The sequence below is a fragment of the Acanthisitta chloris genome, unplaced genomic scaffold (assembly GCF_000695815.1).
Source record: "Acanthisitta chloris isolate BGI_N310 unplaced genomic scaffold, ASM69581v1 scaffold1340, whole genome shotgun sequence".
Lineage (NCBI taxonomy): Eukaryota > Metazoa > Chordata > Aves > Passeriformes > Acanthisittidae > Acanthisitta > Acanthisitta chloris.
In genome coordinates, this window is record NW_008653277.1 from 12,341 (window position 1) to 30,393 (window position 18,053).

At 39.4% G+C, this 18,053-nt stretch overlaps 1 protein-coding gene across 1 annotated transcript in view; it reads left to right on the top strand.

Moving 5' to 3' along the window:
- Positions 1-242: 242 nt before the first annotated feature.
- The window catches only part of KIF16B (kinesin family member 16B), a 121,977-nt gene continuing 104,166 nt past the window's right edge, over positions 243-18,053 (top strand). The window contains exons 1-9 of the mRNA XM_009080250.1: positions 243-289; positions 2,899-2,968; positions 4,161-4,274; positions 8,425-8,541; positions 14,027-14,124; positions 14,601-14,710; positions 15,317-15,459; positions 16,302-16,470; positions 16,630-16,761. Of these exons, the coding sequence (XP_009078498.1) occupies positions 243-289; positions 2,899-2,968; positions 4,161-4,274; positions 8,425-8,541; positions 14,027-14,124; positions 14,601-14,710; positions 15,317-15,459; positions 16,302-16,470; positions 16,630-16,761 (1,000 nt within the window). The remainder of the gene's footprint in view (positions 290-2,898; positions 2,969-4,160; positions 4,275-8,424; positions 8,542-14,026; positions 14,125-14,600; positions 14,711-15,316; positions 15,460-16,301; positions 16,471-16,629; positions 16,762-18,053) is intronic.

Sequence of the window (18,053 nt, forward strand, 5' to 3'; positions counted from 1 at the left end):
TTCTTTTAAGCTTATCTTGGTACTAGTAGTGACATTATGTTATATTAAAATTAAGTGTCAGTATTATCTGAAATAGTTTTCCCTCTTTCTCATCTTCCCCTTGCAGTTACTTTCTGGATGATTAGCTGAATTGAGCAATAGTAGCGGATTAATAACAGCACTGGCCTGATTTATTTCCTGGTGTCTGTGCCAAGAAACTTGCCCCATGATCACTTTGTCATTTGGTTAAGGGCCATCGGATCATGGGTTACGAGTTTGCTTCCCTTGTGATCCTGGAACTCTACATGGTGTATGAAACAGCAGTGAGAAGAGCCTGGAGGCTGGCCCTCAGTGCTGTTGTGGGAGCAGATTGGGCTCTGGAGCAAGCAGGCTCTCCTAAGTCATCAAAGCATTAATTGTGAGCCAGTTTTGGCAGCAAGACCTTTTATGCTGCTTTCTCATGGGGGCTGGAATTTGCAGGAGTAGAGTGTTTGGTTTGTGGCTGGAGCTTGTCTCTAGGTGAGGTAGGGCTAGTGGTTCCTAAGGATGGTGGAGGAGCAGCTGCTTGCAGTAGGGTTCTCCTAGCCATGAAGGATACCCAGTGCTGCAATACAGATGTTTACAGCCTGAGCCTTTAATTAAGGTGGAACTTGCAATCAAAACTTCTTGAATGGGACTCACTCCCTGCCGTGCTGCATTAAATGAGTGCCTGGAAATAACTGGCATCATGCAAGCAATTGTTTTTTATGGGATGCTCTCAGATGCTTTATGTGTACTATAAATTATACTCAGCTGTTGCATATTAAAATGAAGCTTTAGCATTTGTTTCCTATTATTTTTTTTCACTTTTCTCAGGTTGGCTTATCACTTTGGATCATAGTATTCCTGTTCTAGGTTGTCCCTTCTACAAAAATGCAAAATTCTATTCATTAATTGAATTATTGGCCAGTGCTTTACAAGGCCTTTTTTCAACTTTGAAATCCTCATTCTTGATAATGTTTAGTAATATTATCAGTGTTATAAAAATATTAATTGCTGTAGGTGTTGCAGAATTTTTTATAGTTCATATATATGGGTGTTAGACTTTAAGCATTTTGTATCAGTCTTCCATTATGAATAGCTGTAGGAGAGTAATGTGGAGGGTTGGATAGGTCTGGAAAAGAAATCATTATTATTTCCCCTTGCACACTTCAAGCATGAAGAAATCAAGAGAAAAAAGCTGTAATTCTGGCCCAAACTTCTTCCTGCCTAGAGTCCTTACAAACTTCCTAGAGGAAGAAGGTTGGAGTATATATTTGAAGTAGATTTTCATACTAGCATTGACTGTTTAATTGGGCTAGATCACTTAGTACACCTTTGCTGAGCAAATAGCTACAGACATAGAGGAAGCAGGATGAATGATAGCCATCCACAGGCTGCATTACTGCAATGCCAAAGTCTATTTCCTTCAAAAAGAATACCATTGGAAACTTCTTCATTTCCCTGTTTATTATCAGTATTTTGGTATTTCAGTCTCTTCAGTGTAGATCTAGTAATTTTAAGGCATGCCTCTAACATTTTTCATGGTACATCTAAATTCAGTTGTGTAATGAATGCTGTAATTATTACAATTATATCTTTTATTAGCTTAGAAAATAACTTAATGTGTTGATATTTAATTAAGCACTTTTATTTGCCTAATCTTTATTCATTAATCTAGTTTTTTTTAAATGAGGTTTGCTTTTCTTTAGTATTTCTGCTGCAAAACTGAGTATGAAGAGAGGGTAGCTGCAGAGTCAGTTGGAGGAACACAGAGTTGGGTGATCCAGTGCACCATGGGGAAGAAACTGTCACACTAAGATCCTGAACCTACGTCTCCTGTTATCAGGAAGAGGTTTTTCCTTTGCATTTTGGGCTGGTGCAAGGGAATATCCAGTAGTCACTGAGATAGATACGGTGTGATATGGTAAAGCAGCACTTGATTGCTCTAAAGGCCTCTGCTCTCCTCTGCACCAGTCAGGCACACCAGTTTGGCAGATGACTTAGCAGGTGGTTTTGGAACAGGTGTGTCTGTTAGCATTTGGGGAGCAAGGGTTCATGTGGGGTGTGTCTGCCTTCTGGCTCTTTTTTTTCTCATGTGCATGTTGTTATTCATACGGAAGGTGTTGGGTGCTCATGGTTGTCATACAGGAGTAGCCTGTGTTGCTCTTATGACTAACTATAACAAAATCCTGTCTTAGCAAGCAGGTTGATACATGCTGGCTTTATATGCTAAGCTCATGATTTTCTATGTTATAGTTTTGAACATAGTCAGAAACAACTGATGTGAAATAGATATGAATGCATGAAAAGACTGCTGCAAAACTGCAATCCTTTTGTTCTGGGAAGCAACAAACCTGTGTAACACTCCCTTGGTAGGGAGTGCCATGATGTATCACAGCTCAAAAAATATGTTTGGTACCTCATTTCTAAGAGTTTTAAAATACAAGGAGTTTGTGATTTAAACATTTAGTTCCTGTTAACCTGGACTATATGGGTAAGTGGCAACTGCTGCTACTGAGGTGGTGGTGAGAAGCTGGGATTTATCTTGGAATGTCCTGTTTCACCCTTCCTTAGAGCCACATAATTGACTTCGCTGAGCTTTGGATCAGGGTACTTCAAATTAGCAACAGGCCATGTAAATTCAGCTCTGCAAGTCGACTCAGACACAGATTGCCCCAAGCTTCTGCAGTTTGTAGATGAAGGGATTTGGAGGTGAGCCCTAGTACTTCAAATATATCCCATAGGAAGAAATAAATATTGGTCACAGCAATTAAACAATGAAATAAAAATGATTTCACTTGATAATTGACTATGGCAAGAAACCTGATGGATGGAAATATGACTGTGGTATGTTTTATTTAATATACTCAAGTATCTCTTGTTTTTGCTTTTTTTCAGGGAGAAAGACCTTAATGCAAAGTTTATTATTTCAATGGAAAAAAACAAAACGACAATCACAAACTTAAAGGTGAGCAAAGACAATTTAAAAGCTATTCTAACTGAATGGCTGCCAAAATATGACTGGACAAAACAGAGGTGCTCACTTCCCTGTGTAGAGCAGCTCTTAGTTTTTAAAATACAGTGTTTAAGTAATCTTTTGGGGAAACAGGTTACACTGTTAACTTGCAGCACTGTGGTTTTCTGAAAACCATTCTGTAGCCTGTATCTCATCGGTTTTTCAAAGGTTTATTACTCTGGTTATGTAGGTGGAAGATGAAAGCCAGCAATAGAAGAGAGGTATGTGCCTGGTAGCTATTAAACCTCTGCTTCATCTATAGAAGTCTTCTGGAATTCCCATGAAAACGAAGTCGAAGTACCCATCACTTACTATAACATTTTATGGTATATTTTAGCTTTTCTCTCAGCAAGAGAAGTCATGCACAGCAAATAGGTTTTTGCAAGGCAGTTTCTAATGACAAATACATGAAAAGGAATTTCCATGTGTAGGAGTTGCAGTGTATAGTTTGTTCAGACTGATTTGGATCACAGTGAATATTGCTGAAGTATAGTGCCAGCTGCCATGTCTTGAGCATGATGATAGCCTTAAGCAGCAGGTATGTAACACCATTTTAACTATGACTCTACGTTGAAGTGCTGTTACCAGTGAAAAGGCCTCTCTGGCTCCTATAAATTATATGTGTCAGATAAGCCCTGATTATAGTAATGTCATATACAGGTCTGATGTAACTGAACATAAGTATTGTGACAAAAATCTACTGTGGTGTTAGGAGCAATAAACTAAACCCTAAATAATTCAAAAAAAAATTTGTGATGTTCCTTGTTGAAGGCATATCTGTTGTTAACTTTGTCAATGTTGTTGGAGTAATAGTCTAGCCTGTCATAAATTTCTAAATGTGTATAGCCTTATGTCAAGTTTGCATTCTGATTATTTACTGTCAAGCAGTTTTAATTACTTCATCATGATGTCTTGTACCAGCTCTTTTTTTTTTTTTTTAATAGGTACCAGAGGGTGCTACTGGAGACACAGCATATCTGTTGTTAACTTTGTCAATGTTGTTGGAGTAATAGTCTAGCCTGTCATAAATTTCTAAATGTGTATAGCCTTATGTCAAGTTTGCATTCTGATTATTTACTGTCAAGCAGTTTTAATTACTTCATCATGATGTCTTGTACCAGCTCTTTTTTTTTTTTTTTAATAGGTACCAGAGGGTGCTACTGGAGACACAGGACGGGAAAGAACAAAGACATTTACCTATGATTTTTCCTATTTCTCAGCAGACAGTAAAAGCCCCAGCTTTGTTTGTCAAGAAATGGTAGGATTTCTGAATGTTAATAATTTATCTCTTTCCTTTGCCTTTTCTTTGGCTTGAAAGCATTCCAAGAAGCTTCCTTTCATTGAAAGTGCTTCTTGTGTAATTCAGAAATTCCCTTGGTACCTGAGAGTTTGAATTTTGCTTCCTTTTCTGTTTTGCTTTTTTAACCTATCTAACAATGTAAGTGCTGTGTTTTATAATATAGCAGGCTAAATGCCTTCTTTCTGCTTCTCTTGTCTGATTTGTCTTGTAAGGTCAAGTTAGAAAACATCTCTGAGCGCTGCATTTGGTTTTGAAAAGCACTTTAGAAAAAATAATCACTTTGAAGAATCAAGCATATATCTTTAATTCACTTAGACAGAAACATTCTTATCTGGTCAAAGTGTTTGGTTTTTTTGTCCAAAAGTCTTGGTACACAGTGAGGAAGATTCTTTTTTCTTCTCTCTTGAGTATTCAGCTTGGGAAAGGACAAAACTGTTTGTCTTCCTGCACACTCAGAACAGAAAATCAAACTTGGAGCTATAGGCATTATCCAGATGAGCAGATGAACCTTCATTTCGTGTGAACGTTGAACCTTTCTGCTATTTCACATTCCTCAATAAATTTGTGAAGTGAATTGTGATTGCTGTCTTCTGGTTTTGTTTTGATGCTGTAACTTCAAGTAAGAGTATTTCTTTACCCTTAAAATAATGTGAGAGTTTTCTGTATGTCCTGTAAGCCAGTTGGGTACAGACCTTTTTGGTATGTACCTTATTTATTCTGGAACTCTCGAAATCAAGGATGGTATTGCTAACCCTAAAAGACCTCACAATTAAAAATAGTCATGAGAAATAGTAAGTTGGAGCCAATTTAAAATATTTATGGAAAGGGCAAGCTTTGCCATTATATATAATTACTAGAATTGATAGGGAATTTATACTTGAAATTTCTTTTTTAACCATCCATGTGAGTGATAGTTCCTCATATTTTCTGAATGCTTTTTTTTTATTTCACTGAGTTATTAGTTAGTTTCATCCAAACATTTGATCATGTATATTAATAAACATTCTGGATTGTTATTTCTTCATGATGTTCTTCTAAGTAGCACAGTTTTTGCTGTATTTTCTGAAATACCCAGAAGTACACGTTTATTTGGGCACTGGTGTAGAAATACCCTGATTTCTTCAGCACTGTGGCAAATGGAAGTAGCAGTGTACTTGTGTGCAGTGATTTGAACCTGAGTTTCTAGTGGGTGTTTTTAAGCACCCATTTGAGGCCATATGGCTTTGCTAGAACTTTAGCAAATGCTTTAAATTGAGCATGTGGCTTTGACCATGTATTTTTCTGCTCTGATTCTAATTGAAACTTAAGATTTTGGTCATGGGTTTGCAAACACAACAAATACTTGCCTTAAGTTTGCTTATGGAAATTGATTAGGATCTCTGTTTAATATTGCTTAGTGTCATGAAAATGCCTGTAATTCTTGGTGCTGGCTGATCAACATATTCTCAGCTCTTTATGATATAGATGAATACATCTCCATAGAACAGTATTAATGCTGTATCAGTGCATATTTGGAAAAGTCTGCAAAATGTGCTATGAAAGTAGTGCCAGAAATTCTTCTTAAGCACCAATTGTGGCTTAGGTTTATGGATATTTAGTTCTTGGATCCTTTAGGCAGCTGTTTCTTTACCTGCCTTTTGATACTTCTGGGAAGTTGTGTTAGTTAGACAAGGCCTTGTTAGAAGAACCACAGAAGAGAGTCACTGTGTGGTTAGGCTCTTGCTGTTACACTGGAGGTTATTTCCAGAATCTGAATATGCTGTGAAACAATGAAGTTAATTCTTGTTGAAACAGCCATCCACAAAGGAAAATGGGATGTGTTCAAATAGATATCCAAGTTAAATCCTGCGCTGATGTTCAATTTCCACATGTAAGTGATAAATTTTCTCTTTTCACGGTTTTTTCCTTATTGGTGCCATTTTGCCTCTCAGAGTGGGTCAGTATAACTTGCCCATGTCAGGAGTCTGTAGAGAAAAAAATAAATGAAAATGCCCATATAGTGATGGCTCCAGCAGCCTTGAGCAATGACTATTTTAAAGCTGTGAGCTTTATGATTTGTACTGATAGGATGCTAACAATAAATCCTAAACATGGCTTAGATATCTATGTTCAGTATCTTGCTGTTACAGAGTGTTCCACAACCCTGGACTGCCTCCTTCATCCTTACTGGCAAGAGTATGAACTTCTCTTGCTCAGCCACAAGAATACTGTTCAAGTGTTGCTTTAATTGCAGTGTGTGCAGCACATTGAAAACAAAAGGAGTGTTTAAACCATAGGAGTGCAATTTCTAAGCAAATGCTGCACAAGCTATTGTTTTGCTTGTGTTATTAATTTCATATTTAATCGAAAGACTTTGTAGTTAAGCTCTTATCAAGTTGCTGCAGAATTTCCAGTTTGCTGCACCAGTGGCATAGAAGTGCATCTTTCATTCACATTTGTCTTGCCATGGAATAAAATTGATCTTGATTGTTGGTAATGCCGTTGCCTAGTGCCCTTTGTTCATGATTGTTGTGTTTTTCCATTTGAAAGGGAGAAAAATAACAAGTAGAAGTTTGTCTAATACTGTATGCCTCATTAATATGCCTTGTAGATGCAAATTATGCTTTAGTATTCAAAAATTAGAGTAGGAGTGGCAATTTACCATGAAGTTACTTAGTTTGCATTCCTGGCAGAGAAACAAAGAGAATTTTGATGTTTACTGCCCTTCTGTGACAAACCAGTGTCCCATCCTAACCATGTCTTTTCTTCTAACTTGTATTTGGACAATGCTGACTGCAACTGTCCTATGTGCTACCTCAAATCACTTTGCAAGGTGTACACAAATTTTTAAGAGGGAAAATTTAGTTAGAACAGTAGTGCATAAAGACTTGGTCGATATGGTGAGGTGAAAACTTGGACATAGAGAAAAAGAGGGGAAAGAATAAGGGAGTTTGGCTCATCTTTATACTTTTCCTGTTTGAGACATATAACCAATTACAGGATTGTAACTCCTTTGCTCAAGGGAAGGTCAGGCGAAGCATTCCAAAGGCATGTTTGCAACTGAGGATTAGTGATTCAAGAAATTACCTGGCACTCCTTCCAGGGAGAAGCAACATGATTATAATGTGTGTGTGCCATTTACTATTAATAATGGTGTGTACTCCTTGGGTAGTTTAAACCACATATGCTGTGGATGAGTAGCCAAACTGTGTGAAGCATCTGTAAAACTTTTGAAAATCACGTCTGGTTGGGGAGACACAGATTTATATTTTGAGAGAAATGCTGCACCAAGTGTTACTCCTTGCCTAGTGGCCCAAGGAGGGGTATGGATTGAAATGAGGGATAATGATAATGAAATGTCAGGAATCTGTGAGTGGTACTGGAGCCGGTATTGCAGAGGAGGGTGGTGAAGGCATCTGGTGAGAGCTGAATTTATTGGTGAGAACAGAGTCCCATATTATGGGATGTGAAAGAGGGATTGTTACTGGCTTTTACATGTTGAGGGCAAAAGAGGAAGGGTTAGCTAATGAAAGAAGGTCACTTACTGTACAGAAAACAAATGCTTGTGTTTGCCAACCTAAAAAGTATTGGTATGTAAAACCCAGTTCAGGAGGAAATGCAGAGAAAATTGAGTCATGTTCTTACATGTGACTAAAGCAAAACACCAAAACCAACCAACCAAAACCCTCCAAAAAGACATACCAAGAAACTGACAGGATCACTGAAAACTTTCCTTTTGAGGAGGGACTGGACATTTGCAGAACATGAAGAGCTGGCAGAGATACAGAAAGTGAGTAGATGCTAACAATGAGGAAAAGTGAATGAAGTAGTTGAGATTGCTGAAAGAAATCAGAGATCTAGAAAAGAAGGGAGCATTTTTTGTTGTCAGACATGTCAAGTGGATCTCTGACAGAAACAGAAAGAAAAACATACCCTTGCAGTGCTGTAAATTAAATATGGTAGTAAGATTTAGTATTTTATTTGAAGTATTAATTTTTTCCCCTCTAGTAAATATCATTGTGTTTAACCACTATATTGCTGTAGTTTATTGCTTAACATTTGCTGTGCTGGTGGCAATTTTTTTCGCCAAGCTTCTGTTGACTTAAAAACCTTATTTTTTTATTTTTAGGTTTTCAAAAATCTTGGTACAGATGTGCTTAAATCTGCTTTTGAAGGTTATAATGCTTGTGTTTTTGCATATGGACAGACTGGATCTGGGAAGTCCTACACCATGATGGGAAATGCGGTATGTTGTGTTTTCATAGAATTATAGAATACCATCAGAAGGGTCCTCAAGAGTCATTGGATCCAACCTTTCTTGGCAGAAGCACAGTCTAAACAAGATGGCCCAGCACCCTGTCCAGCCAGATCTTACAAATGTCCATTGCTGGGGAATCCACCACTTCCCTGAGGAGATTATTCCAATGGCTGATGGTTTTCGTTGAGGAAAATTTTCCACTTGTGTCTAATCACAATCTCCCCAGGAGTAATTTGTACCCATTACCCCTCATCTTTTGCATGTGGCTCCATCTTCTTTGTAGCCACTCTTTAAATACCCCTAAGCCTTTTTTTTTTTCTCAAGCCTGAACAAAGACAGTTCTCTGAGCCTTTCGTCACATGGCAGCTTCCCAGTCCTTTGAGGTCATCCTTCTGGCCATTCTCTGGACCCTCTCCAGCCTGCCCACATCCTTTTTTTTCTATAACAGGGACAAAAGCTGGACGCGGTACTCCAGGTGTGGCCTGACAAATGCTTAGAGTGGAATAGTGACTTCTTTATCTCAGCCCTTGTTGTTGCAATGCTCTTGTTCGTGCAATCCATATCCTGGTGAGACACTGGAACAGGTTGCCCAAGGACGTGGTGGCTGCCCCAACCCTGGCAAGGGTTCAAAGCCAGACTGGATGTGGTCTTGAGCGACCTGATCTAGTGAGGCGTTGTCCCTGCCCATGGCAGGGGGTTGGGACTAGATGATCCGTAAGGTCCATTCCAACCCTTAAATTCTATGATTCTATGATTCTGTTGGTCTTCCTTGCCACACTGTTCATTCATATTGACCTTGGTGGCCCCAGGTTCCTTTCCACAGAGCTGCTTCCCAGCTGGGTTGATTCCAGCCTGTGCTGCATTCCTGGATTATGTTTTCCCAGGTGCAAGACCTTACATTTGTCTCTGTTGAACTTTATGGCGTTCTTGTTAGCCCACTCTTCCAGCATATCCAGGTCTTCCTACAGGGTGGCTCTTTGTTCCGAAGTGTAAACATCCACACTAAGTTTGGTATCATTGTCAGACTTCCTGGGTTATACTTGATTCGGTCATCAAGATTACTTACAAAGATATTGAACAGAGTCAGGCCCTGTATTGATCTGTGGGGGTCCCCACTCATGAGAGGTTGCCAGTTTGATAAGGAGCTATTTGCCACCACCCTCTGGGTGCAGCCTGCCAGCCAGTTCCCACCCACCACACAGATCCCTTGCCTAGACCATAGCACATCAGTTTCTGTAGGAGCAGGCTGTGGGAAACCATGTTGAAAGCCTTGGAGAATTCCAGGTAGACAATGTCCACTGCTTGCCCCACATCAGCTGAGCAGGTGTATTTTTTTATTCTGCAGCAATGAATTGAAATTATTACAGGGGCATGTTTTTATGAAATTATTAATACTGCTGCTGTCTGAATGCTACTGACCCCCCCTTGTGTCATACCTTATAGTAGTAATCAGAGGTTTTGGAAGCTGTTTCTTTTATAGTTAGACACTTACCTCTGGAAGAAGTATATTTAAGTGATGCTGTGTTATGTTGAACAAAACCCAATCATTTTTGCTCAGTAACAGAACCAAAAATTTCAGGTGTTACTGCTGATTTTCTGTGTCCAACTCGAGACAAAAAAAATATACTGATTTTGAGAATGTGAATGATCAGCTCTTTCTGAAGAGATGTGCTTTTCAGACCTCTTTTGAAAGGTCAGAAGATTAAATAGGCCCTTGACCCTGTTTAGAGAAGGCTGTCAGGTGAGGAGCAGAAACTGGGGATGAGCTAAAGGTCTGTTTCACCAAACCCTTATGAGATGATCCAGTAAATTTAATTTTAAGGATTAAGTCCTGTTGAGCACTCCAGTGAAGACTCTGGAAGACGAAGGTGTGATAGGAGTGTTTGGCAGTTTGTGAGTAAAGGGTGGGAGTGGTTTTTGCAGTTGCCTCCATGACTGTCCAAGGATAGAGAGAACCCACTGAACTGCTGGGAGTGGAGCCGTTTAAACAGGCTGACTGATGAAGCCTGTTTGCGGAGCAGCCTCTGCAAATTTCATTCTTTAATCCTCAGGAAAAGAAATACATTGTGTCTTCTCCTAACAGAATTGGAAAGGGGAATATTGCTACTTGTTCTTCCATAGGCAGATCACTCTTCTGAAATGTAGTAAGATTGGGTACTCTGTACCTCTTCTAGCTTAGGAGAGTAAATTAGCTGTAAATCTTTTTCTTTCAGTTGTCACAAAATAAGTAGCTTTCTATTTAACTTCAATATCGTAAGCAGAATAGACTTTTGTAACCAGAAAAGATCTTATGACCTAGATGTGGATTTCTATTTCAGAAATTTATAAAAGTGACATTTTTATGAGACTGCCTCACTATATGTAATGACTGTAATCATCAAGACATTTTGCAAATGAATAGGTGCTGAAGTTTGTTTGACACTATTCAATAATAAAGGTCTAATCTTCTTGCCATGATACATAAATACTTTAATCTGGCTTTGTACAGAGCGTGTATAAAATATACTCAGCTGGCAGGTTAAATGCTTGAAAATTGATGGCCTTGTCAGAGAGACTACAGTGCTATAAGAAAACTTGAATTGGAAATAAATATTCTTTTTTCCCTACTTCTCCTTAAAAAGTCTGAATTCTGTTCTCATTCTGCTTTCAATATCTGCTGTTCTTGGGTCCGGAAGACTTCTTCTGCAGTTCCGTATGCAGCAGTCATTTCAAGAAATATGTGGACCAGTTAGAATAAGTCTTCAGCAGAGATATTGGAATGAGCAGAGATCTACAAAATATGATCTATCAGGAAAGTCAGACTTGCATATGCAGAGAAGAGAGGGGAAGACTATGGGGCAATAAAAGTCTTCCAAGATGTGAAAAGCTGCTGCAGAAAGGAAGGGAATAATTTGTTCCCTATGGTCAAGATAGATGGGTAAAAACCAATACATGTAAATTGCAATATGGTTAGATAGCGCAGAAGGAAAAAAGGCTTTTAATGAGAAAATTCAGCTCTGGAGTGAACCATTTTTTTTTTGGTTTTCCAGTTTCCATGACTAGAAACTCTGTAGCCCAGAAAAAAAAGTCAGAGATGTAGCTGATCCTGCCCTGGAGCTGTAGAGGGTGAAAAGGGAGAAAATGTTTCAATATATTTTCTAATAAAGAGTGTACATTCTATAAGATTTACATTTTCCTGATATAATAGGAAGAACACACAGTTCCCAGATTTTCTCATCACTATATTGCTATGGTTGAAGTTACTCAATTAGAGCTAGAACTTCCTATTTTAAGCCTCTTTTTGCAGTTGCTAAATTATGTCAGACACTAATGATTTGCCTAAAACTTTGTGATGGATCTTTCATGTGTTTTTCCTTAAGCTTTAATTAAAACTATTCAGGTGCTTCCAAGCATGAGATTAAAGAAAAGGTTTTTTCATTTTCCTGTGTTTAAATTAAAAAAAAATAAAATGTATGTGGGAATTTCTGACATTGGACCCTGAAACTTTAACTGGATGTAGAAATTGGTAATTGATATATATTGGGAAAGGCTGCTTCTCTGTTACCAGAGGCAACTGTCCCAAGAAATGTCTGATTAATCTGCAATCCACAAAATGTAGGAGTTTTTTTTTTTAACCCAAGGTGCAGTCAGGTGAAGAACTAGGTATGATAGGAGGAGAGAATAGGTTATTATTTCCAAGAATGGAGCCTGGCGTGAGAAGGAGAGAGAGGCTCTGATTATGAGGAGGGAGAAGCTGGAAAAGTGAGGGATAAAATGCAATTACAAGAGATAAGAGTGGGTGAATTAGGACTTATATCTGGGCAAAGGAAAGAGGAAGGCGAGCTCAGAGGTGGTACCAGGAAGAAGATTGCTGGGACAGAGAATGCAGGGGGAATAAGGACCGATGGACGAGCATGGGAGCAGACTGAAGTGAGCTTGGGCAAAAAAGGATTGGATTTTATGTGGTGGTCCAAGTAGAAGAGAAATTTTTACCCATGGAGCACTTGCAGTGCCAGAGTCTGGTGCAGGAGAGTCCACTGGCACTGTGTTTTCCTGTTGGCAATCTCACCAGGCAAACTCTTAGGTGCCTGGGCTATGTTCATGTTGGATGTTTGGCCGGGCTTGTCCTAATTTGCCTCCTACTTCATTACAAGGCCCCTGACTCTAAGCACAGGAGCATTTCTTGCCTTGGCAGTGAGTAGAATTAGAATTAGTCCATCGCATCAAATCTCTTAGGCATTTTTGGGCTGGAGGCAAATTGTATCTGGCAGACTGTTTTGTAAGCTGCTTCTGAGTCTGGAGCCCTGAGCCCAAAGCTCATCTGCATGTATGTGTCCTCTCCTGTCATTCCTGGGAGCCATGGCTCTGAAGGAGTGTTACCTGTGGTCTTCCTGAAGCGATGGAGAGGAGGAGGTGTGCTCAGCAGGTAGCTGATCATCTGTCTAATCAGACTTGTTGGGAATGGGACAGCTGAGAGCAGGCAGCCCCTTGTCAGAAGAGACCAGAGCTGTGTGGCCCTCTCCTGCTCCTCTCTGCTGCTGGGAAAAACCCTGGCTGTGGCTTGCTTCTTAGCTGGGAAGGGCATTCCCTGGAGCAGTAAGATTGCTGCGTGCTGTGTCTTAGGCATCTGAGCGATGCTAGCTGCTACGTCACAGTCTGACACTTGTTTGATGTCTGTGGTGGAGCAGCAGCCTCACTGGGATGGAGCTTGGTTCTCAAGTGCCAGCTTAACCAAGGAGATGACATCCTGCTGCTGCTGTGTTAGCTGAGGTGGCAAGGGCCCTGTAATAGATAGTTGCAGCCTTGTTAGTAAACCATGTAGTCTGTAGGGATCTGTGAGTAGGAATAGTTTTTTATTCTGTTTGCTTTATTAAACCAACTGAGCACTTCATACATAAAAACTTTAACTGCAGGGTTGAACAATGAGAAGTTAAGTCCCAAATTTTATTTGGCTGCTTTCTGGGATGCAGTGAATGTAAGTTTAATTTGGTTATTGCCTCCTAATTTATCCAGAGGACCTGCTACGTCTTTCTAGACAGGAAGGACTGTGAGTTGGGGATTGGGGGTTTGAACTAGAATGGCTCTTGGATACATATATATATGGCTCTTGTCCCGTTCTCTGCAGTTGTTGCCAAGTCCATAGTGACTTGAGACAGAAGCAGTCAGATTAGTGAGATAAAGCAGTCCATGTGTTGCTCTGAGGAGCCAGTTTCTGCCTTAAGCAGTTAAGATTGTTCAAACTGAATGAGAGGGACAAAACATGGCCCAATAGCAAAGAAATGGAGCTGATGTATACATTCCACACACAGAAGGATTAAAGTGCCAAGGTGACTGCAGTTAAATGAAGGGCAAGAGAGTATTTATTGGAAAGTTTTGATTTTTTTTCTCTTTTTCTGAATGCTGAAACTTTCAACTAGTCATCTTGGATTTTATTTTTTGGAATATATTGTGCCTGCGTGTATAGCCTTGGAAACAAGACTTGTTGCTATTGCAGGGTGATGCAGGTTTGATACCTCGAATTTGTGAAGGATTATTCAGCAAAATAAATGAAAAAACAAAGCGGAACGAGGCCTCCTTTCGAACCGAAGTCAGGTAGGTCTTGGCATGTTAACAGCTTGCGTGTTATCAAACTTGTTTCAGTTACAACCACCCTGTTTCACTTTATCTCTGAGAAGAGTGTGTGGTTTTCAAAAATAACTTTCTACGCTTGGCCTCAGCCCTGTAATTGATTTTTGCTGGCAGTCGCAGTCATAATGCATAGTACTTGTAACTTCGATCCAAGGGCTGTGCACTTGGCTTCATTTAAATGAGAGTGAAAATGCCATTTCTACTGGTCAGCGTCTTCCTTGTTTTTACTCTTTATTTCAGGCTGCCTTGCAAATGTCTGCTTTCTTTCTGTTTGCCTCTTGCTTTTTTCCTTATGGTGCAATACCTTGTAGACGTTACTATCTTAAGCCAACTTTGCATCTGTTTGCTTTCTCCAAGCATCTTGCTTTCAAATGCAGTGTTAACGTGCCTTTCCTTTTTTGAAGGCTCTTGAATCAGTCAGTGGTTTTCTAATCTTTCAGTTACCTGGAAATTTATAATGAACGTGTGAGAGACCTTCTCAGACGGAAGTCATCAAAAACCAATAATTTGCGAATACGAGAACACCCAAAAGAAGGGCCATATGTTGAGGGTAAAAACACTTCCAGTGTTTTACACTGCATATTTTATTACCTTTCTGTATTCTAGAATATAATGTCTGTTTTCATGGGGAATTTAATATTTTAAAGTATAAGTGATGATGGATACAGTGCTATCCTTTGGTAAAAAGCTTTAAAGGAATAGCCTCTCATTTTGCATCTCTACTTCCTTTCTCAAATCTAATATTATTACACAGTTTTTAATCTGTAAATTTATAACACATTTTTAAATAATGTTAAGAGATGCAATTGGTTTTAATAGTTTGTTGACTTTAGTTTATAAATCTTAAATGTTTAGATGAAAAGAACCTATTAGGATCTCATTGTCTTGATCTGTTCTCTACCAGGGAAGGTTCATGTCTCTTGTGGGATTATGCTCATGTTATTGCACTAAATAATTTAGTAAGATTGCATATTCTTTACTGTAATTGTGTAAGTTGTCCATTGCTTACATGAGGCCTCATTCCTTAAGTGATGAGTATGACAGTAGACACTAATTGAAGCAATAGGTAATTTGAATTTTGAAGGTAACTTGAATCTTTTTGTAAAGAAAATCAAGTGCCTGTATGAGCATATTATAACACTCTGCTTTTCTTTAGACTTGTCTAAACATTTGGTGCAAAATTATACTGATGTTGAGGAACTTATGGATGCAGGAAATATAAATAGGACAACGGCTGCAACTGGAATGAATGATGTCAGTAGTAGGTCACATGCCATTTTCACCATCAACTTCACTCAGGTAACAAAACCAAACTCCTTGGAGAGATTTGAAATGTTTCCTCAGAGTGCAGTGATCTTTTTGCTTATGTGTAGTAAACCTCTTTTGTAATGACTCCTGTTCTTCATTGTTGTATTGGGGGGGCTTTTTAGACAGCCCATGGATAACCTCCATGATGAAGAGAAGGTAGTATAGAGGTGATTTGTTCTCCTGATAGAACTTTGCATGTCTCCCTGCAATAACACAGACACACACTCCCATGCACCCTCTGTTCACTGATGGTGAGCTGTTCATTGCCAGACTTTCAGAAGAGGACAAGAGGCAGGCAGCAAAACATTTTGTTCTACTGCTGTGCTGTAAAAATAAAAGGAGGTTTGAAACAGGACAACATGAGTTGATTTATATGAAATAAGATAGGAACTGGGAGGAAGCCACAGTTAAAATCAAAAAGTTGCAATTGCAACTTACTTGTACTGGGAGGTGGGGAAGAAATAGAGTGTAAATGTGTCCACGGTATAACTTGTTCAAAGCTAAGTATAGTATAAAAGTTGCAATCTTAATAAAATGAATGCAGCACATGTTCATTGTGCCTCATGTAAATTCCAACTCACAGTGTCACTGCTTGTCTGTAAGTGACTAGGAAGTAGCAAAGATTACAATTTAAAGAATTAATGTGGGAGTTATGCTGCAATTCGTTTTCAAATGCCTTTTTATGGCATCTCTAATACACCTGTCTTCTGAAGCTCTGCTATTGTAAACAAGTTAAATTCAGTCATGTAATGGAAAAGGCCACTGAGTTGGATTCAGTAAAATTCCAGCGTTTCATAGCTTAACATACTTTTCTTTGTATTTTTTTTCTGTAGGCTAAATTTGATTCTGAAATGCCTTGTGAAACTGTTAGCAAGATTCATTTGGTAGATCTTGCTGGAAGTGAGAGAGCAGATGCCACCGGTGCCACAGGGGTTAGGTTAAAGGAAGGAGGGAATATTAACAAATCTCTAGTTACTCTGGGAAACGTTATTTCTGCCTTAGGTAAGTCTCTGATTTTTGTGCTTGTCTGTCTTGGGTATTTTTTTAGTCATTAAATACCTTTCTGTTTATTTCCTTACACAAATAGTAGCCTAACACATGCTGTTTGTGAAAATGAATGAAAATACATAATTGCTGTTTTTTTCTACCTCCACATCACAGCTGATTTATCTCAGGACGCAACAAATCCTCTTTCAAAGAAGAAACAAGTATTTGTGCCTTACAGGGACTCTGTGTTGACTTGGCTGTTAAAAGATAGCCTAGGAGGAAACTCTAAAACAATAATGATTGCCAGTAAGTGTTTTTAAATTACTTTTTTGCATCCTGAACAGTTCATGCTTAATAGGAGTGCCTGTAAATATTTAGATGCCAGATGTTTTGTTAAGGCAGAATGTTATTTACACATATTAATGATTTCTTTTTTTCTGAGCTTTCTAGTAACACTGTCTTTACTTACACTGTGTAGATGCACAGTAAAGTAAATGCACACAGTGTTTTAACTTTTTGTCTAAATTTATTTATGATCAGTCATCTTGTAAACATGATTTCCTTTTTACTTGTAGGAAGCTTTGTAAGGATCACTTGATTTAAAACCATACCTATGGCCTATGTACTGCAGGTTTGTCAGCAAATTGGAATGGGAATTCCATTCCCCCCAAAAAACAAGTGAAGTCAGTAGGATATTTAAGGGGAGGTGAAGATTTTGGATATTGGCAATCATGGAATCATAGAATGGTTTGGCTGGAAGGGACTTTTTAAAGCTCATCGAGTTCCACCCATCCTGCCATGGGCAGGGACACCTTCCACTAGAGCAGGTTGCTCAAAGCCTGATCCACACCTGGCCTTAAACACTTCCAGGGATGGGGAGTCCACAGCCTCTCTGGGCAACCTGTGCTGGTGTTTCTTCACCCTCACAGGGAAGAATTTCTTCATAACATCTGATCTATATCTCTCCTCTTTTAGTTTAAAACTAAGCTTGTGTTAGTTTATGTGTCCCTTGTCCTATCACTGTCTGCCTGTGTAAGAAGTAGCTCTCCTCCTTTTTTAATAAAACCCTTTTAGGGACTAAAAGGTTGCAGTGAGGTCTCCCTGGAGCCTTTTTTTCCCCAGGCTGAACAATTCTCTCAGCCTGTCTTTGTAGGATGGGTGCTCCAGCCCTCTGATCATGTTCATGGTCCTCCTCTAGACCCACTCTAACAGCTTCACACCTTTCTTGTGCTGAGGACCCCAGAGCTGGATGCAACACTCCAGTAGGATCTCATGAGAGCAGAGGAGAGGGGCAGAATCACCTCCCTGGACCTGCTGGCTACTCCTGTTTTGATGCAGCCCAGGATGGGGATGGCCTTCTGTGCTGCAGGCTGCAAGCTGTTGGCTCCTGTCCAGCTTTTCATCCATGAGAACCCCCAAGTCCTCCACAGGGCTGCCTCCAATGAGTTCTCCCAGTCTGTACTCATGTTTGGGATTGTCCTGACCCAGGGGCAGCACCCTGCACTTGGACTTGTTGAACCTCAGTAGGTTTACTTGGGCCCATGTGTCAAACTTGTCCATGCCCCCTTAGGTGCGAAGAGCAGAGCAGCTCTGAAATT